General features: G+C 55.3%; 1 protein-coding gene across 1 annotated transcript in view; it reads left to right on the forward strand.

Moving 5' to 3' along the window:
- The window catches only part of LOC140422588 (AP-1 complex subunit gamma-1-like), a 242,815-nt gene that overhangs the window by 3,148 nt on the left and 217,562 nt on the right, over positions 1-22,105 (forward strand). The window contains exons 2-3 of the mRNA XM_072507595.1: positions 10,467-10,668; positions 19,916-20,040. Of these exons, the coding sequence (XP_072363696.1) occupies positions 10,468-10,668; positions 19,916-20,040 (326 nt within the window). The 5' untranslated portion in view covers position 10,467. The remainder of the gene's footprint in view (positions 1-10,466; positions 10,669-19,915; positions 20,041-22,105) is intronic.

A 22,105-nucleotide genomic window follows, 5' to 3' on the forward strand; every position in this document is an offset into this window, starting at 1 on the left:
GTCAGAGGGACAGTACTGAGGGAGCGCTGCACTGTCAGAGGGTCAGTACTGAGGGAGTGCCGCACTGTCAGAGGGTCAGTACTGAGGGAGTGCCGCACTGTCAGAGGGTCAGTACTGAGGGAGTGCTGCACTGTCAGAGGGTCAGTACTGAGGGAGTGCCACACTGTCAGAGGGACAGTACTGAGGGAGTGCTGCACTGTCAGAGGGTCAGTACTGAGGGAGTGCCGCACTGTCAGAGGGTCAGTACTGAGGGAGTGCCGCACTGTCAGAGGGACAGAACTGAGGGAGTGCTGCACTGTCAGAGGGTCAGTACTGAGGGAGTACCGCACTGTCAGAGGGTCAGTACTGAGGGAGCGCCGCACTGCCAGAGGGTCAGTACTGAGGGAGTGCTGCACTGTCAGAGGGTCAGTACTGAGGGAGTGCCGCACTGTCAGAGGGTCAGTACTGAGGGAGTGCCGCACTGTCAGAGGGTCAGTACTGAGGGAGTACCGCACTGTCAGAGGGTCAGTACTGAGGGAGTGCCGCACTGTCAGAGGGACAGTACTGAGGGAGTGCTGCACTGTCAGAGGGTCAGTACTGAGGGAGTACCGCACTGTCAGAGGGTCAGTACTGAGGGAGCGCCGCACTGTCAGAGGGTCAGTACTGTGGGAGTGCTGCACTGTCAGAGGGTCAGTACTGAGGGAGTGCCGCACTGTCAGAGGGTCAGTACTGAGGGAGTGCTGCACTGTCAGAGGGTCAGTACTGAGGGAGTGCCGCACTGTCAGAGGGTCAGGACTGAGGGAGTGCCGCACTGTCAGAGGGTCAGTACTGAGGGAGTGCCGCACTGTCACAGGGCCAGTACTGAGCGAGTGCTGGACTGTCAGATGGTCAGTACTGAGGGAGCGCTGCACTGTCGGAGGGTCAGTACTGAGGGAGTGCTGCACTGTCAGGGGGTCAGTACTGAGGGAGTGCCGCACTGTCAGAGGGTCAGGACTGAGGGAGCGCCGCACTGTCAGAGGGTCAGTACTGAGGGAGTGCTGCACTGTCAGAATGTCAGTACTGAGGGAATGCCGCACTGTCAGAGGGTCAGTACTGAGGGAGCGCCGCACTGTCGGAGGGTCAGTACTGAGGGAGCGACGCACCATCAGAGGGTCAGTACTGAGGAGGTGCTGCACTGTCAGAGGGTCAGTACTGAGGGAGTGCTGCATTGTGGGAGGGTCAGTACTGAGGGAGTGCCGCACTGTCAGAGGGTCAGTACTGAGGGAATGCCGCACTGTCAGAGGGTCAGTACTGAGGAGGTGCTGCACTGTCAGAGGGTCAGTACTGAGGAGGTGCTGCACTGTCAGAGGGTCAGTACTGAGGGAGTGCTGCACTGTCAGAGGGTCCGTACTGAGGGAGTGCCGCACTGTCAGAGGGTCAGTACTGAGGAGGTGCTGCACTGTCAGAGGGTCAGTACTGAGGGAGTGCTGCATTGTGGGAGGGTCAGTACTGAGGGAGTGCCGCACTGTCAGAGGGTCAGTACTGAGGGAGTGCCGCACTGTCAGAGGGTCAGTACTGAGTGAGTGCCGCACTGTCAGAGGGTCAGTACTGAGGGAGTGCCGCACTGTCAGAGGTTCAGTACTGAGGGAGTGCCGCACTGTCAGAGGGTCAGTACTGAGGGAGTGCCGCACTGTCAGAGGGTCAGTACTGAGGGAGCGCCGCACTGTCAGAGGATCAGTACTGAGGGAGTGCCGCACTGTCAGAGGGACAGTACTGAGGGAGTGCCGCACTATCAGGGGGTCAGTACTGAAGGAGCGCCGCACTGTCAGAGGGTCAGTACTGAGGGAGTGCCGCACTGTCAGAGGGTCAGTACTGAGGGAGCGCCGCACTGTCAGAGGATCAGTACTGAGGGAGTGCCGCACTGTCAGAGGGTCAGTACTGAGGGAGTGCTGCACTGTCAGTGGGTCAGTACTGAGGGAGTGCTGCACTGTCAGAGGGTCAGTACTGAGGGAGTGCCGCACTGTCAGAGGGTCAGTACAGAGGGAGTGCCGCACTGTCAGAGGGTCAGTACTGAGGGAGCGCCGCACTGTCAGAGGGTCAGTACTGAGGGAGTGCCGCACTGTCAGAGGGTCAGTACTGAGGGAATGCTGCACTGTCAGTGGGTCAGTACTGAGGGAGCGCCGCACTGTCAGAGGGTCAGTACTGAGGGAGTGCTGCACTGTCAGAGGGTCAGTTCTGAAGGAGTGCTGCACTGTCAGAGGGTCAGTACTGAGGGAGCGCCGCACTGTCAGAGAGTCAGTACTGAGGGAGTGCCGCACTGTCAGAGGGTCAGTACTGAGGGAGCGCCGCACTGTCAGAGGGTCAGTACTGAGGGAGTGCCGCACTGTCAGAGGGTCAGTACTGAGGGAGTGCCGCACTGTCAGAGGGTCAGTACTGAGGGAGTGCTGCACTGTCAGAGGGTCAGTACTGAGGGAGTGCCGCACTGTCAGAGGGTCAGTACTGAGGGAGCGCTGCACTGTCAGAGGGTCAGTACTGAGGGAGTGCCGCACTGTCAGAGGGACAGTACTGAGGGAGCGCTGCACTGTCAGAGGGTCAGTACTGAGGGAGTGCCGCACTGTCAGAGGGTCAGTACTGAGGGAGTGCCGCACTGTCAGAGGGTCAGTACTGAGGGAGTGCTGCACTGTCAGAGGGTCAGTACTGAGGGAGTGCCGCACTGTCAGAGGGACAGTACTGAGGGAGTGCTGCACTGTCAGAGGGTCAGTACTGAGGGAGTGCCGCACTGTCAGAGGGTCAGTACTGAGGGAGTGCCGCACTGTCAGAGGGACAGAACTGAGGGAGTGCTGCACTGTCAGAGGGTCAGTACTGAGGGAGTACCGCACTGTCAGAGGGTCAGTACTGAGGGAGCGCCGCACTGTCAGAGGGTCAGTACTGAGGGAGTGCTGCACTGTCAGAGGGTCAGTACTGAGGGAGTGCCGCACTGTCAGAGGGTCAGTACTGAGGGAGTGCCGCACTGTCAGAGGGTCAGTACTGAGGGAGTACCGCACTGTCAGAGGGTCAGTACTGAGGGAGTGCCGCACTGTCAGAGGGACAGTACTGAGGGAGTGCTGCACTGTCAGAGGGTCAGTACTGAGGGAGTACCGCACTGTCAGAGGGTCAGTACTGAGGGAGCGCCGCACTGTCAGAGGGTCAGTACTGTGGGAGTGCTGTACTGTCAGAGGGTCAGTACTGAGGGAGTGCCGCACTGTCAGAGGGTCAGTACTGAGGGAGTGCTGCACTGTCAGAGGGTCAGTACTGAGGGAGTGCCGCACTGTCAGAGGGTCAGGACTGAGGGAGTGCCGCACTGTCAGAGGGTCAGTACTGAGGGAGTGCCGCACTGTCACAGGGCCAGTACTGAGCGAGTGCTGGACTGTCAGATGGTCAGTACTGAGGGAGCGCTGCACTGTCGGAGGGTCAGTACTGAGGGAGTGCTGCACTGTCAGGGGGTCAGTACTGAGGGAGTGCCGCACTGTCAGAGGGTCAGGACTGAGGGAGCGCCGCACTGTCAGAGGGTCAGTACTGAGGGAGCGCTGCACTGTCAGAGGTTCAGTACTGAGGGAGTGCCGCACTGTCAGAGGGTCAGTACTGAGGGAGTGCTGCACTGTCAGAGGGTCAGTACTGAGGGAGTGCCGCACTGTCAGTGGGTCAGTACTGAGGGAGTGCTGCACTGGCAGAGGGTCAGTACTGAGGGAGTGCCGCACTGTCAGAGGGTTAGTACTGAGGGGGTGCCGCACTGACAGAGGGTCAGTACTGAGGGAGCGCCGCACTGTCAGAGGGTCAGTACTGAGGGAGTGCCGCACTGTCAGAGGGTCGGTACTGAGGGAGTGCTGCACTGTCAGAGGGTCAGTACTGAGGGAGTGCCGCACTGTCAGTGGGTCAGTACTGAGGGAGTGCTGCACTGTTGGAGATTCAGTACTGAGGGAGCGCCGCACCGTTAGAGGGTCAGTACTGAGGGAGCGCTGCACTGTCAGAGGGTCAGTACTGAGGGAGCGCTGCACTGTCAGAGGCTCAGTACTGAGGGAGCGCCGCACTGTAAGAGGGTCGGTACTGAGGGAGTGCCGCACTGTCAGACGGTCAGTACTGAGGGAGTGCTGCACTGTCACAGGGTCAGTACTGAGGGAGTGCCGCACTGTCAGAGGGTCAGTACTGAGGGAGTGCTGCACTGTCACAGGGACAGTACTGAGGGAGTGCCGCACTGTCAGAGGGTCAGTACTGAGGGAGTGCTGCACTGTCAGAAGGTCAGTACTGAGGGAGCGCTGCACTGTCAGAGGATCAGTCCTGATGGAGTGCTGCACTGTCTGAGAGTCAGTACTGAGGGAGTGCCGCACTATAAGAGGGTCAGTATTGAGGGAGTGCCACACTGTCAGAGGGTCAGTACTGATGGAGTGCCGCACTGTCAGAGGGTCAGTACTGAGGGAGCGCCGCACTGTCAGAGGGTATGTACTGAGGGAGCACCGCACTGTAAGAGAGTCAGTACTGAGGGAGCGCTGCACTGTCAGAGGGTCAGTACTGAGGGAGCGCTGCACTGTCAGAGGGTCAGTACTGAGGGAGTGCTGCACTGTCAGAAGTTCAGTACTGAGGGAGCGCCGCACAGTCAGAGGGTCAGTGCTGAGGGAGTGCCGCACTGTCAGAGGGTCAGTACTGAAGGAGCTCCGCACTGTCAGAGGGTCAGTGCTGAGGGAGTGCCGCACTGTCAGAGGGTCAGTACTGAAGGAGCTCCGCACTGTCAGACGGTCAGTACTGAGGGAGCGCCGCAATGTCAGATGGTCAGTACTGAGGGAGCACCGCACTGTAAGAGGGTCAGTACTGAGGGAGCGCTGCACTGTCAGAGGGTCAATACTGAGGGAGCGCTGCGCTGTCAGAGGGTCAGTACTGAGGGAGTGCCGCACTGTCAGATGGTCAGGACTGAGAGAGTGCCGCACTGTCAGAGGGTCAGTACTGAGGGAGTGCCGCACTGTCACAGGGTCAGTGCTGAGGGAGTGCCGCACTGTCAGAGGGTCAGTACTGAGGGAGTGCCGCACTGTCTGAGGGTCAGTACTGAGGGAGTGCCGCACTGTCAGAGGGTCAGTACTGAGGGAGTGCCGCGCTGTCAGAGGGTCAGTACTGAGGGAGTGCTGCACTGTCAGAGGGTCAGTACTGAGGGAGTGCCGCACTGTCAGAGGGTCAGTACTGAGGGACTGCCGCACTGTCAGAGGGTCGGTACTGAGGGAGCGCCGCACTGTCAGAGGGTCAGTACTGAGGGAGTGCCGCACTGTCAGAGGGTCAGTACTGAGGGAGCGCCGCACTGTCAGAGGGTCAGTACTGAGCGAGCGCCGCACTGTCAGAGAGACAGTACTGAGGGAGTGCCGCACTGTCAGAGGTTCAGTACTGAGTGAGTACTGCACTGTCAGAGGGTCAGTACTGAGGGAGCATCGCACTGTCAGAGGGTCAGTACTGAGGGAGCGCTGCACTGTCAGAGGGTCAGTACTGAGGGAGTGCCGCACTGTCAGATGGTCAGGACTGAGAGAGTGCCGCACTGTAAGAGGGTCGGTACTGAGGGAGTGCCGCACTGTCAGACGGTCAGTACTGAGGGAGTGCTGCACTGTCAGAGGGTCAGTACTGAGGGAGTGCTGTACTGTCAGAGTGTCAGTACTGAGGGAGTGCTGCACTGTCAGAGGGTCAGTACTGAGGGAGTGCCGCACTGTCAGATGGTCAGGACTGAGGGAGTGCTGCACTGTCAGAGGGTCAGTACGGAGGGGATGCTGCACTGTCAGAGGGTCAGTACTGAGGGAGTGCCGCACTGTCAGAGGGTCAGAACTGAGGGAGTGCTGCACTGTCGGAGGGTCAGTACTGAGGGAGCGCCGCACTGTCAGAGGGTCAGTACTGAGGGAGCGCTGCACTGTCAGAGGGTCAGTACTGAGGGAGTGCCGCACTGTCAGATGGTCAGGACTGAGAGAGTGCCGCACTGTCAGAGAGTCAGTACTGAGGGATGCCGCACTGTCACAGGGTCAGTACTGAGGGAGTGCCGCACTGTCAGAGGGTCAGTACTGAGGGAGTGCTGCACTGTCACAGGGACAGTACTGAGGGAGTGCCGCACTGTCAGAGGGTCAGTACTGAGGGAGTGCTGCACTGTCAGAAGGTCAGTACTGAGGGAGCGCTGCACTGTCTGAGAGTCAGTACTGAGGGAGTGCCGCACTATAAGAGTGTCAGTATTGAGGGAGTGCCACACTGTCAGAGGGTCAGTACTGATGGAGTGCCGCACTGTCAGGGGGTCAGTGCTGAGGGAGCGCCGCACTGTCAGAGGGTATGTACTGAGGGAGCACCGCACTGTAAGAGAGTCAGTACTGAGGGAGCGCTGCACTGTCAGAGGGTCAGTACTGAGGGAGCGCTGCACTGTCAGAGGGTCAGTACTGAGGGAGAGCTGCACTGTCAGAAGGTCAGTACTGAGGGAGCGCCGCACAGTCAGAGGGTCAGTGCTGAGGGAGTGCCGCACTGTCAGAGGGTCAGTACTGAAGGAGCTCCGCACTGTCAGAGGGTCAGTGCTGAGGGAGTGCCGCACTGTCAGAGGGTCAGTACTGAAGGAGCTCCGCACTGTCAGAGGGTCAGTACTGAGGGAGCGCCGCAATGTCAGAGGGTCAGTACTGAGGGAGCACCGCACTGTAAGAGGGTCAGTACTGAGGGAGCGCTGCACTGTCAGAGGGTCAGTACTGAGGGAGCGCTGCGCTGTCAGAGGGTCAGTACTGAGGGAGTGCCGCACTGTCAGATGGTCAGGACTGAGAGAGTGCCGCACTGTCAGAGGGTCAGTACTGAGGGAGTGCCGCACTGTCACAGGGTCAGTGCTGAGGGAGTGCCGCACTGTCAGAGGGTCAGTACTGAGGGAGTGCCGCACTGTCTGAGGGTCAGTACTGAGGGAGTGCCGCACTGTCAGAGGGTCAGTACTGAGGGAGTGCCGCGCTGTCAGAGGGTCAGTACTGAGGGAGTGCTGCACTGTCAGAGGGTCAGTACTGAGGGATTGCCGCACTGTCAGAGGGTCAGTACTGAGGGACTGCCGCACTGTCAGAGGGTCGGTACTGAGGGAGCGCCGCACTGTCAGAGGGTCAGTACTGAGGGAGTGCCGCACTGTCAGAGGGTCAGTACTGAGGGAGCGCCGCACTGTCAGAGGGTCAGTACTGAGCGAGCGCCGCACTGTCAGAGAGACAGTACTGAGGGAGTGCCGCACTGTCAGAGGTTCAGTACTGAGTGAGTACTGCACTGTCAGAGGGTCAGTACTGAGGGAGCATCGCACTGTCAGAGGGTCAGTACTGAGGGAGCGCTGCACTGTCAGAGGGTCAGTACTGAGGGAGTGCCGCACTGTCAGATGGTCAGGACTGAGAGAGTGCCGCACTGTCAGAGGGTCAGTACTGAGGGATTGCCGCACTGTCACAGGGTCAGTACTGAGGGAGTGCCGCACTGACAGAGGGTCAGGACTGAGGGAGTGCCGCACTGTCAGAGGGTCAGTACTGAGGGAGTGCTGCACTGTCAGAGGGTCAGTACTGAGGGAGTGCTGCACTGTCAGAGGGACAGTACTGAGGGAGTGCCGCACTGTCAGAGGGTCAGTACTGAGGGAGTGCTGCACTGTCAGAGGGTCAGTACTGAGGGAGTGCTGCAATGTCAGAGGGTCAGTACTGAGTGAGTGGCGCACTGAGAGAGGGTCAGTGCTGAGGGTGAGCCGCACTATCAGAGGGTCAGTACTGAGGGAGCGCCGCACTGTCAGAGGGTCAGTACTGAGGGAGTGCCGCACTGTCAGAGGGTCAGTACTGAGGGAGTGCCGCACTGTCAGAGGGTCAGTCCTGATGGAGTGCTGCACTGTCTGAGAGTCAGTACTGAGGGAGTGCCGCACTGTAAGAGGGTCAGTATTGAGGGAGTGCCGCACTGTCAGAGGGTCAGTACTGATGGAGTGCCGCACTGTCAGAGGGTCAGTACTGAGGGAGCGCCGCACTGTCAGAGGGTAAGTACTGAGGGAGCACCGCACTGTAAGAGGGTCAGTACTGAGGGAGCGCTGCACTGTCAGAGGGTCAGTACTGAGGGAGCGCTGCACTGTCAGAGGGTCAGTACTGAGGGAGTGCAGCACTGTCAGAATGTCAGTACTGAGGGAGCGCCGCACAGTCAGAGGGTCAGTGCTGAGGGAGTGCCGCACTGTCAGAGGGTCACTACTGAGGGAGCGCCGCACTGTCAGAGGGTCAGTACTGAGGGAGCACCGCACTGTAAGAGGGTCAGTACTGAAGGAGCGCTGCACTGTCAGAGGGTCAGTACTGAGGGAGCGCTGCGCTGTCAGAGGGTCAGTACTGAGGGAGTGCCGCACTGTCAGATGGTCAGGACTGAGAGAGTGCCGCACTGTCAGAGGGTCAGTACTGAGGGAGTGCCGCACTGTCACAGGGTCAGTGCTGAGGGAGTGCCGCACTGTCAGAGGGTCAGTACTGAAGGAGCTCCGCACTGTCAGAGGGTCAGTAGTGAGGGAGTGCCGCACTGTCAGAGGGTCAGTACTGAGGGAGTGCCACACTGTCAGAGGGTCAGTACTGAGGGAGTGCCGCACTGTCTGAGGATCGGTACTGAGGGAGTGCCGCACTGTCAGAGGGTCAGTACTGAGGGAGTGCCGCGCTGTCAGAGGGTCAGGACTGAGGGAGTGCTGCACTGTCAGAGGGTCAGCACTGAGGGAGTGCCGCACTGTCAGAGGGTCAGTACTGAGGGAGTGCCGCACTGTCAGAGGGTCGGTACTGAGGGAGCGCCGCACTGTCAGAGGGTCAGTACTGAGGGAGTGCCGTACTGTCAGAGGGTCAGTACTGAGGGAGTGCCTCACTGTCAGAGGGTCAGTACTGAGGGAGTGCCGCACTGTCAGAGTCTCAGTACTGAGGGAGCGCCGCACCGTCAGAGGGTGAGTACTGAGGGAGTGCCGCACTGTCAGAGGGTCAGTACTGAGGGAGTACCGCACTGTCAGAGGGTCAGGACTGAGGGAGTGCCGCACTGTCAGAGGGTCAGTACTGAGGGAGTGCTGCACTGTCAGAGGGTCAGTACTGAGGGTGCGCCGCACTGTCAGAGGGTCAGTACTGAGGGAGTTCCGCACTGTCAGAGGGTCAGAACTGAGGGAGCGCCGCACTGTCAGAGGGTCAGTACTGAGCGAGCGCCGCACTGTCATAGAGACAGTACTGAGGGAGTGCCGCACTGTCAGAGGGTCAATACTGAGGGAGCGCCGCACTGTCAGAGAGACAGTCCTGAGGGAGTGCCGCACTGTCAGAGGGTCAGTACTGATGGAGTGCCGCACTGTCAGAGGGTCAGTACTGAGGGATCATCGCACTGTCAGAGGGTCGGTACTGAGGGAGTGCCGCACTGTCAGAGGGTCAGTACTGAGGGAGTGCTGCACTGTCAGAGGGACAGTACTGAGGGAGTGCCGCACTGTCAGAGGGTCAGTACTGAGGGAGCGCCGCACTGTCAGAGGGTCATTACTGAGGGAGTGCCGCACTGTCAGAGGGTCAGTACTGAGGGAGTGTCGCACTGTCAGAAGGACAGTACTGAGGGAGTGCCGCACTGTCAGAGGGTCAGTACTAAGGGAGCGCCGCACTGTCAGAGGGTCAGTACTGAGTGAGTACCGCACTGTCAGAGGGTCAGTACTGAGGGAGTGCTGCACTGTCAGAGGGTCAGTACTGAGGGAGTGCCGCACTGTCAGATGGTCAGTACTGAGGGAGTGCCGCACTGTCAGAGGGTCAGTACTGAGGGAGTGCCGCACTGTCAGAGGGTCAGTACTGAGGGAGTGCTGCACTGTCAGAGGGTCAGTACTGAGGGAGTGCCGCACTGTCAGAGGGTCAGTACTGAGGGAGTGCCGCACTGTCAGAGGGTCAGTATTGAGGGAGCACCGCACTGTCAGATGGTCAGTACTGAGGGAGCGCCGCACTGTCAGAGGGTCAGTACTGAGGGAGTGCCGCACTGTCAGAGAGTCAGTGCTGAGGGAGTGCTGCACTGTCTGAGGGTCAGTACTGAGGGAGTACCACACTGTCAGAGGGTCAGTACTGAGGGAGCGATGCACTGTCACAGGGTCCGTACTGAGGGAGCGCCGCACTGTCAGAGGGTTAGTACTGAGGGAGTGCCGCACTGTCAGAGGGTCAGTACTGAGGGAGTCCCGCACTGTCAGAAGGTCAGTACTGAGGGAGTGCCGCACTGTCAGAGGGTCAGTACTGAGGGAGTGCTGCACTGTCAGAGGGACAGTACTGAGGGAGCACCGTCCTGTCAGAGGGTCAGTACTGAGGGAGTGCTGTATTGTCAGAGGGTCAGTACTGATGAGTGCCGCACTGTCAGAGGGTCAGTACTGAGGAAGTGCCGCACTGTCAGAGGGTCAGTACTGAGGGAGCGCCGCACTGTCAGAGGGTCAGTACTGAGGGAGACCCGCACTGTCAGAGGGTCAGTACTGACGGAGCGCTCACCTTGTTTTTCTTCCCTCCCCATGGATGTCCTGCATGCCTCAGGATGTCTCCTCCGGCCCGCCTCCAGGAGTTGATCCGTATTATCCGGACGGCCCGTACCCAGGCTGAAGAACGCGCGATTATCCAGAAGGAATGTGCCGCCATCCGTTCCAGCTTCCGCGAGGACGAGGGATCATACCGTTGCCGCAATGTGGCCAAACTTCTCTACATGCACATGTTGGGCTACCCCGCTCATTTCGGCCAGGTGAGGAATCACACTCCCAGGACAGGTACAGCACGGGGTTAGATACAGAGTAAAGCTCCCTCTACACTGTCCCCATCAAACACTCCCAGGACAGGTACAGCACGGGGTTAGATACAGAGTAAAGCTCCCTCCACACTGTCCCCATCAAACACTCCCAGGACAGGTACAGCACGGGGTTAGATACAGAGTAAAGCTCCCTCTATACTGTCCCCATCAAACACTCCCAGGACAGGTACAGCACGGGGTTAGATACAGAGTAAAGCTCCCTCTACACTGTCTCCATCAAACACTCCAAGGACAGGTACAGCATGGTGTTAGATACAGAGTAAAGCTCCCTCTACACTGTCCCCATAAAACACTCCCAGGACAGGTACAGCACGGGGTTAGATACAGAGTAAAGTTCCCTCCACACTGTCCCCATCAAACATTCCCAGGACAGGTACAGCACAGGGTTAGATACAGAGTAAAGCTCTCTCTACACTGTCCCCATCAAACACTCACAGGACAGGTAGAGCACGGGGTTAGTTACAGAGTAAAGCTCCCTCGACACTGTCCCCATTAAACACTCCCAGGACAGGTAGAGCACGGGGGAGAGATACAGAGTAAAGCTCCCTCGATACTGTCCCCACCAAACACTCCCATGACAGGTACAGCACAGGGTTAGAAACAGAGTAAAGCTCCCTCTACACTGTCCTCATCAAACACTCCCAGGACAGGTACAGCACGGGGTTAGACACAGAGAAAAGATCCCTCGACACTGTCCCCGTCAAACACTCCCAGGACAGGTACAGCATGGGGTTAGATACAGAGTAAAGCTCCCTCTACACTGTCCCCATCAAACACTCCCAGGACAGGTACAACATGGGGTTAGATACAGAGCAAAGCTCCCTCTACACTGTCCCCATCAAACACACCAAGGACAGGTAAAGCACGGGGTTAGATACAGAGTAAAGCTCCCTCTACACTGTCCCCGTCAAATACTCCCAGGACAGGTACAGCACGGGGTTAGATACAGAGTAAAGCTCCCTCTACACCGTCTCCATCAAACACTCCCAGGACAGGTACAGCACGGGGTTAGATACAGAGTAAAGCTCCCTCTACACTGTCCCCATCAAACACTCCCAGGACAGGTACAGCACGGGGTTAGATACAGAGTAAAGCTCCCTCTACACTGTCCCCATCAAACACTCCCAGGACAGGTACAGCACGGGGTTCGATAAGAGTAAAGCTCCCTCTACACTGTCCCCATCAAACACTCCCAGGACAGGTACAGCATGGGGTTAGATACAGAGTAAAGCTCCCTCTACACTGTCCCCATCAACCACTCCCAGGAGAGGTACAGCTCAGGGTTAGATACAGAATAAAGCTCCCTCTACACTGTCCCCGTCAAACACTCCCAGAACAGGTACAGCACGGGGTTAGATACAGAATAAAACTCCCTCTACACTGTCCCCATCAAACACTCCCAGGACAGGTGCAGCACGGGGTTAGATACAGAGTAAAGCTCCCTCTACACTGTCCCCATCAAACACTCCCAGGACAGATACAGCATGGGGTTAGATACAGAGTAAAGCTCCCTCTACACTGTCCCCATCAAACACTCCCAGGACAGATACAGCACAGGGTTAGATACGGAGTAAATCTCCCTCTACACTGTCCCCATCAAACACTCCCAGGACAGGTAGAGCATGGGGTTAGATACAGAGTAAAGCTCCCTCTACACTGTCCCCATCAAACACTCCCAGGAAAGGTACAGGACGGGGTTAGATACAGAGTAAAGCTCCCTCTACACTGTCCCCATCAAACTCTCCCAGGACAGGTACAGCACGGGGTTAGATACAGAGTAAACCTCCCTCTACACTGTCCCCATCAAACACTCCCAGGACAGGCACAGCACGGAGTTAGATACAGGGTAAAGCTCCCTCTACACTGTTCCCATCAAACACTCCGAGGACAGGTACAGCACGGGGTTAGATACAGAGTAAACATCCCTCTACACTGTCCCCATCAAACAATCCCAGGACAGGTACAGCACAGGGTTAGATACAGAGTAAAGCTCCCTCTACACTGTTCCCATCAAACACTCCGAGGACAGGTACAGCACGGGGTTAGATACAGAGTAAACCTCCCTCTACACTGTCTCCATCAAACAATCCCAGGACAGGTACAGCACGGGGTTAGATACAGAGTAAAGCTCCCTCTACACTGTCACCCATCAAACACTCCCAGGACAGTTACAGCACGGGGTTAGATACAGAGTAAAGCTCCCTCTACACTGTCACCCATCAAACACTCCCAGGACAGGTACAGCACGGGGTTAGATACAGAGTAAAGCTCCCTCTACACTGTCACCCATCAAATACTCCCAGGACAGGTACAGCACGGGGTTAGATACAGAGTAAATCTCCCTTTACACTGTCACCCATCAAACACACCCAGGGCAGGTACGGCACGGGGTTAGATACAGAGTAAAGCTCCCTCTACACTGTCCCCCATCAAACACTCCCAGGGACAGGTACAGCACGGGGTTAGATACAGAGTAAAGCACCCTCTAAACTGGCCCCATTAAGCACTCCCAGGACAGGTACAGCATGGTGTTAGATACAGAGTAAAGCTCCCTCTACACTGCCCCCCATGAAACACTCCCAGGACAGGTACAGCACGGGGTTAGATACAGAGTAAAGCTCCGTCTACACATTCCCCATCAAACAATCCCAGGATAAGTACAGCACGGGGTTAGATACAGAGAAAAGCTCCCTCTACACTGTCCCCATCAAACACTGCCAGGGCAGGTACATCACGGGGTTAGTTACAGAGTAAAGCTCCCTCCACACTGTCCCGATCAAACACTCCCAGGACAGGTACAGCACGGGGTTAGATACAGAGTAAAGCTCCATCTACACTGTCCCCATCAAACACTCCCAGGACAGTTACAGCACGGGGTTAGATACAGAGTAAAGCTCCCTCTACACTGTCACCCATCAAACACTCCCAGGACAGGTACAGCACGGGGTTAGATACAGAGTAAAGCTCCCTCTACACTGTCACCCATCAAATACTCCCAGGACAGGTACAGCACGGGGCTAGATACAGAGTAAATCTCCCTTTACACTGTCACCCATCAAACACACCCAGGGCAGGTACGGCACGGGGTTAGATACAGAGTAAAGCTCCCTCTACACTGTCCCCCATCAAACACTCCCAGGGACAGGTACAGCACGGGGTTAGATACAGAGTAAAGCACCCTCTAAACTGGCCCCATTAAGCACTCCCAGGACAGGTACAGCATGGTGTTAGATACAGAGTAAAGCTCCCTCTACACTGCCCCCCATGAAACACTCCCAGGACAGGTACAGCACGGGGTTAGATACAGAGTAAAGCTCCGTCTACACATTCCCCATCAAACAATCCCAGGATAAGTACAGCACGGGGTTAGATACAGAGAAAAGCTCCCTCTACACTGTCCCCATCAAACACTGCCAGGGCAGGTACATCACGGGGTTAGTTACAGAGTAAAGCTCCCTCCACACTGTCCCGATCAAACACTCCCAGGACAGGTACAGCACGGGGTTAGATACAGAGTAAAGCTCCATCTACACTGTCCCCATCAAACACTCCCAGGACAGGTACAGCACGGGGTTAGAGACAGAGTAAATCTCCCTCAACACTATCCCCATCAAACACTCCCAGGACAGGTACAGCACAGGTTTAGATACAGAGTAAAGCTCCCTCTACACTGTCATCATCAAACCCTCCCAGGACAGTTACAGCACGGGGTTAGATACAGAGTAAAGCTCCCTCTACATGTTCCCCATCAAACACTCCCAGGACAGGTACAGAACGGGGTTAGATACAGAGTAAAGCTCCCTCTACACTGTACCCATCAAACACTCCCAGGACAGGGACAGCACGGGGTTACATACAGAGAAAACTCCCTCGACACTGTCCCCATTAAACACTCCCAGGACAGGTACAGCACGGGGCTTGATACAGAGTAAAGCTCTCTCTACACTGTCCCCATCAAACACTCCCAGGACAGGTAGATAAGTCCCCAGGGCCTGATGGGATCTACCCCAGAATACTGAAGGAGGCTGGAGAGGAAATTGCTGAGGCCTTGCCGGAAATCTTTGGATCCTCACTGTCTTCAGGGGATATCCCGGAGGACTGGAGAATAGCCAATGTTGTTCCTCTGTTTAAGAAGGGTAGCAAGGATAATCCCGGGAACTACAGGCCGGTGAGCCTTACTTCAGTGGTAGGGAAATTACTGGAGATAATTCTTCGAGACAGGATCTACTCCCATTTGGAAGCAAATGGACGTATTAGTGAGAGGCAGCATGGTTTTGTGAAGGAGAGGTCGTGTCTCACTAACTTGATAGAGTTTTTCGAGGAGGTCACAAAGATGATTGATGCAGGTAGGACAGTGGATGTTGTCTATATGGACTTCAGTAAGGCCTTTGACAAGGTCCCTCATGGTAGACTAGTACAAAAGGTGAAGTCACACGGGATCAGGGGTGAGCTGGCAAGGTGGATACAGAACTGGCTAGGCCATAGAAGGCAGAGAGTAGCAATGGAGGGATGCTTTTCTAATTGGAGGGCTGTGACCAGTGGTGTTCCACAGGGATCAGTGCTGGGACCTTTGCTGTTTGGAGTATATATCAATGATTTGGAGGAAAATGTAACTGGTCTGATTCGTCAATTTGCAGACGACACAAAGGTTGGTGGAATTGCGGATAGCGATGAGGACTGTCAGAGGATACAGCAGGATTTAGATTGTTTGGAGACTTGGGCGGTGAGATGGCAGATGGAGTTTAATCCGGACAAATGTGAGGCAATGCAGTTTGGAAGGTCTAATGCAGGTAGGGAATATACAGTGAATGGTAGAACCCTCAAAAGTATTGAAAGTCAGAGAGATCTAGGAGTACAGGTCCACAGGTCACTGAAAGGGGCAACACAGGTGGAGAAGGTAGTCAAGAAGGCATACGGCATACTTGCCTTCATTGGCCGGGGCATTGAGTATAAGAATTGGCAAGTCATGTTGCAGCTGTATAGAACCTTAGTTATGCCACACTTGGAGTATAGTGTTCAATTCTGGCCGCCACACTACCAGAAGGATGTGGAGGCTTTAGAGAGGGTGCAGAAGAGATTTACCAGAATGTTGCCTGGTATGGAGGGCATTAGCTGTGAGGAGCGGTTGAATAAACTCGGTTTGTTCTCACTGGAACGAAGGAGGTTGAGGGGCGACCTGATAGAGGTCTACAAAATTATGAGGGGCATAGACAGAGTGGATAGTCAGAGGCTTTTCAACAGGGTAGAGGGGTCAATTACTAGGGGGCATAGGTTTAAGGTGAGAGGGGCAAGGTTTAGAGGAGGTGTACGAGGCAAGTTTTTTACGCAGAGGGTAGTGGGTGCCTGGAACTCGCTACCGGAGGAGGTGGTGGAAGCAGGGACGATAGTGACATTTAAGGGGCATCTTGACAAATACATGAATAGGATGGGAATAGAGGGATACGGACCCAGGAAGTGTAGAAGATTGTAGTTTAGTCGGGCAGCATGGTCGGCACGGGCTTGGAGGGACGAAGGGCCTGTTCCTGTGCTGTACATTTCTTTGTTGTTCTAGCATGGGGTTATATACAGAGTAATGCTCCCTCTGCACTGTCCCCATCAAATACTCCGAGGACAGGTACAGCACGGGGTTAGATACAGAGTAAACTTTCTTTGTACTGTCCCCATCAAACACTCCCAGGACAGGTACAGCACAGGGTTAGATACAGAGTAAAGCTCCCTCGACACTGTCCCCATCAAACACTCCCAGGACAGGTATAGCACGCGGTTAGATACAGAGTAAAGCTCCCTCTACACTGTCCCCATCAAACACTCCCAGGACAGGTACAGCACGGGATTAGATACAGAGTAAAGCTCCCTCTACACTGTCCCCATCAAACTCTCCCAGGACAGGTACAGCACGGGGTTAGATACAGAGTAAAGCTCCCTCTACACAGTCCCATCAAACACTCCCAGGACAGGTACAGCACAGGATTTGATACAGAGTAAAGCTCCCTCTACACTGTCCCCATCAAACACTCCCAGGACAGGTACAGCACGGGATTAGATTCAGAGTAAAGCTCCCTCGTCACTGTCCCCATCAAACACTCCCAGGACAGGTACAGCACGGGGTTAGATACAGAGTAAAGCTCCCTCTACACTGTCCCCATCAAACACTCCCAGGACAGGTACAGCACGGGGTTAGATACAGAGTAAAGCTCCCTCTACACTGTCCCCATCAAGCACTCCCAGGACAGGTACAGCACGGGGTTAGATACAGAGTAAAGCTCCCTCGACACTGTCCCCATCAAACACTCCCAGGACAGATACAGCACGGGGTTAGATACAGAGTAAAGCTCCCTCTACACTGTCCCCATCAAACACTCCCAGGACAGGTACAGCACGGGGTTAGATACAGAGTAAAACTCCTCTACACTCTCCCCATCAAACACTCCCAGGACAGATACTGCACGGGGTTAGATACAGAGTAAAGCTCCCTCTACACTGTCCCCATCAAACACTCCCAGGACTGGTACAGCGCAGGTTTAGATACAGAGTAAAGCTCCCTCTACACTGTCCCCATCAAACACTCCAAGGACAGGTACAGCACGGGATTAGATACAGAGTAAAGCTCCCTCTACACTGTCCCCATCAAACACTCCCAGGACAGATACAGCACGGGGTTAGATACAGAGTAAAGCTCCCTCTACACTGCCCCCATCAAACACTCCCTGCACAGGTACAGCACGTGGTTAGATACAGAGTAAAGCTCCCTCTACACTGTCCCCATCAAACACTCCCAGGACAGGTACAGCACGGGGTTAGATACAGAGTAAAGCTCCCTCTACACTGTCCCCATCAAACACTCCCAGGACAGGTACAGCACGGGGTTAGATACAGAGTAAAACTCCCTCTACACTGTCCCCATCAAACACTCCCAGGACAGGTACAGCACGGGGTTAGATACAGAGTAAAGCTCCCTCTACACTGTCCCCATCAAACACTCCCAGGACTGGTACAGCGCAGGTTTAGATACAGAGTAAAGCTCCCTCTACACTGTCCCCATCAAACACTCCCAGGACAGGTACAGCACGGGGTTAGATACAGAGTAAAGCTCCCTCTACACTGTCCCCATCAAACACTCCCAGGACAGGTACAGCACGGGGTTAGATACAGAGTAAAGCTCCCTCTTCACTGTCCCCATCAAACACTCCCAGGACAGGTACAGCACGGGGTTATATACAGAGTAAAGCTCCCTCTACACTGTCCCCATCAAACACTCCCAGGACAGGTACAGCACGGGGTTAGATACAGAGTGAAGCTCCCTCTACACTGTCCCCTTCAAACACTCCCAGGACAGGTACAGCACGGGGTTAGATACAGAGTAAAGCTCCCTCTACAGTGTCCCCATCAAACACTCCCAGGACAGGTACAGCACGGGGTTAGATACAGACTAAAACTCCCTCTACACTGTCCCCATCAAACACTCCCAGGACAGGTACAGCACGGGGTAAGATACAGAGTGAAGCTCCCTCTACACTGTCCCCATCAAACACTCCCAGGACAGGTACAGCACGGGGTTAGATACAGAGTAAAGCTCCCTCTACACTGTCCCCATCAAACACTCCCAGGACAGGTACAGCACGGGGTAAGATACAGAGTAAAGCTCCCTCTACACTGTCCCCATCAAACACTCGCAGGACAGGCACAGCACGGGGTTAGATACAGAGTGAAGCTCCCTCTACACTGTCCCCATCAAACACTCCCAGGACAGGTACAGCACGGGGTTAGATACAGAGTAAAGCTCCCTCTACACTGTCCCCATCAAACACTCCCAGGACAGGTACAGCATGGGGTTAGATACAGAGTAAAGCTCCCGCTACACTGTCCCCATCAAACACGCCCAGGACAGGTACAGCACGGGGTTAGGTACAGAGTAAAGCTCCCTCTACACTGTCCCCATCAAACACTCCCAGGACAGGTACAGCATGGGGTTAGATACAGAGTAAAGCTCCCTCCACACTGTCCCCATCAAACACTCCCAGGACAGGTACAGCACCGGGTTAGATACAGAGTAAAGCTCCCTCCACACTGTCCCCATCAAACACTCCCAGGACAGGTACAGCACGGGGTTAGATACAGACTAAAACTCCCTCCACACTGTCCCAGTGAAACTCCCCAGAATGTAAACTGGGAAAGTGAATGGTGGTCGAAGGTCACTGAGATCGGAACAAATTCGTCCAACTTTCCCGAGGTAATTAGCAGTGGAAATTTGTGATAATCTGACAGCGTTCCCTAGAAACAGGCTCGATGCCAGAGGATTGCTAAATATTTTCAGAAAGGTTTGGAGCTATTAATCCTGAAATGATTGGCCAGGCAGTTGAAGCTTTGTGATGGGGGCTGAACAGGCAACTGGTGTAGGACTGAGGATTTCCGTTATCTGGACCACTGGGCGTTTAAGGGGCATCTTGACAAATGTATTTGTCACTATCGTCCCTGCTTCCACCACCTCCTCTGGCAGCGAGTTCCAGGCACCCACTATCCTCTGAGTAAAAAACTTGCCTCGTACATCTCCTCTCAACCTTGCCCCTCTCACCTTAAACCTCTGCCCCCTAGTAATTGACCCGTCTACCCCGGGGAAAAGCCTCTGACTATCCACTCTGTCTGTGCCCCTCATAATTTTGTAGACCTCTATCAGGTCGCCCCTCAACCTCCGTCGTTCCAGTGAGAACAAACCGAGTTTATTCAACTGCTCCTCATAGCTAATGCCCTCCATACCGGGCAACATTCTGGTAAATCTCTTCTGCACCCTCTCTAAAGCCTCCACATCCTTCTGGTAGTGTGGCGACCAGAATTGAACAGTATTCTCCAAGTGTGGCCTAACTAAGGTTCTATACAGCTGCAACATGACTTGCCAATTCTTATACTCAATGCGCCGGCCAATGAAGGCAAGCATGCCGTATGCCTTCTTGACTACCTTCTCCACCTGTGTCGCCCCTTTCAGTGACCTGTGGACCTGTACTCCTAGATCTCTCTGACTTTCAATACTCTTAAGGGTTCTACCATTCACTGTATATTCCCTACCTGCATTAGACCTTCCAAAATGCATTACCTCACATTGGTCCAGAGGTTACCTCTGTTCTCTCTCGCTCTCTCTCATCGTCCACTCTAATTTCATTTGTGTAATCTTGCCTCCTCCGTGTAGATGGAGTGCCTGAAGCTCATCGCCTCGCCCAAGTTCACGGACAAGCGAGTTGGCTATCTCGGCGCCATGTTCCTCCTCGACGAGCGACAGGATGCGCATCTACTGATCACCAACTCCATCAAGAAGTGAGTGGCGCTGGTGTTGGCGGAGGCGTGTCCTCCACAGGCACGGAAAGGTCTGTTTGGTGACGGGAGACTTGGAATGTGCCCGACATCATCGTCTCTACAGTGCGGCGCTCCCTCAGTACTGGCCCTCTGACATTGCGGCTCTCCCTCAGTACTGACCCTCTGGCAGTGCGGCACTCCCTCAGTACTGACCCTCTGACAGTGCGGCACTCCCTCAGTACTGACCCTCTGACAGTGCAGCGCTCCCTCAGTACTGACCCTCTGACAGCGCGGCACTACCTCAGTACTGACCCTCTGACAGTGCGGCACTCCCTCAGTACTGACCCTCTGACAGTGCGGCACTCCCTCAGTACTGACCTCTGACAGTGCGGCGCTCCCTCAGTACTGACCCTCTGACAGTGCAGCACTCCCTCAGTACTGACCCTCTTTCAAGTCTTGCTATTTGTCATCATGAATCGGAGTCCGTACGAATTCAGTATCCGTCTTGATGTGCTGACGTAATGAAAGATACGAGACTAATTTTCCCGGAAACCTCACCGTTCCGAGGGAACGTAAGAGGGCCTTTTTGACTTTTGGTCTCTGCATTGCGTTAATGGCTTGGAGGAGCTGGCTTAGCACAGTGGGCTAAACAGCTGGCTTGTAATGCAGAACAAGGCCAGCTGCGCGGGTTCGATTCCCGTACCGGCCTCCCCGAACAGGCGCCGGAATGTGGCGACGAGGGGCTTTTGACGGTAACTTCCTTGAAGCCGACTCGTGACACTCAGCGATTATTATTATGGGTCAACACAAAACCTTGCACAAGGCATCCCAGCCCCTGTACTCGAATCTTCATCGCTGTGAAGGCCGACCTATTTGGGCAGCACAAGTGGCTCGCGCTGCGGCTTCACGGCTCCAGGGTCCCGGGTTCGATTCCCCGCTGGGCCACTGTCCGTGCGGAGTCTGCACGTCCTCCCCCGGGTCTGCGTGGGTTTCCTCCGGGTGCTCCGGCTTCCTCCCACAGTCCAAAGACGTGGATTGGCCGCGCTAAATTGCCCCTTGGCGTCCAAAACGGTTACAAGGGGTTACGGGGATAAGGGGGGGGGGGGGGAATGAGGGCTTCAGCGGGTCGGTGCAGAGTCGGTGGGCTCCTTCCGCACCGTGCGTTCTACGAAGGTACAAAAGGAATTTGCTGGAGTCATCAAGCTGCCTTTGTCAAATTTGTAGCACAACCGACAGAATACCCTTCGTCGTCCAGTACTTCCCCGGAGCGGAGAAACTACATCATCTTCTTCACAGCCTTCAGCACGTCATTGATGACGATGAACATCTTGCCAAGGCCATCCCCACACCCCCACTACTCGCCTTCAAACAACCGCGCAACCTCAAACGAACCATTGTTTGCAGCAAACTACCCAGCCTTCAGAACAGTGACCACGACACCACACAACCCTGCCATGGCAATCTCTGCAAGACGTGCCAGATCATCGACATGGATACCACTATTACACCTGAGAACACCACCCACCAGGTACGCGGTACATACTCGTGCGACTCGGCCAACGTTGTCTACCTCATACGCTGCAGGAAAGGATGTCCCGAAGCGTGGTACATTGGCGAGACCATGCAGACGCTGCGACAACGAATGAACGGACATCGCGCAACAATCACCAGGCAGGAATGTTCCCTTCCAGTCGGGGAACACTTCAGCAGTCAAGGGCATTCAGCCTCTGATCTCCGGGTAAGCGTTCTCCAAGGCGGCCTTCAGGACCCGCGACAACGCAGAATCGCCGAGCAGAAACTTATAGCCAAGTTCCGCACACATGAGTGCGGCCTCAACTGGGACCTGGGATTCATGTCGCATTACATTCATCCCCCACCATCTGGCCTGCGAAATCCTACCAACTGTCCTGGCTTGGTACAATTCACACCTCTTTAACCTGGGGTTACCCCATCTCTGGATCTGTAAAGATTTAATCACCTGCTAATGCTCGCATTCCTAGCATTGTTTGGCATCTTTGAATTTGTCTATATATGTGTTTCTGGAACAGACCTCTTCATTCACCTGAGGAAGGAGCAGCGCTCCGAA

Source organism: Scyliorhinus torazame, chromosome 5 (assembly GCF_047496885.1).
Source record: "Scyliorhinus torazame isolate Kashiwa2021f chromosome 5, sScyTor2.1, whole genome shotgun sequence".
NCBI lineage: Eukaryota > Metazoa > Chordata > Chondrichthyes > Carcharhiniformes > Scyliorhinidae > Scyliorhinus > Scyliorhinus torazame.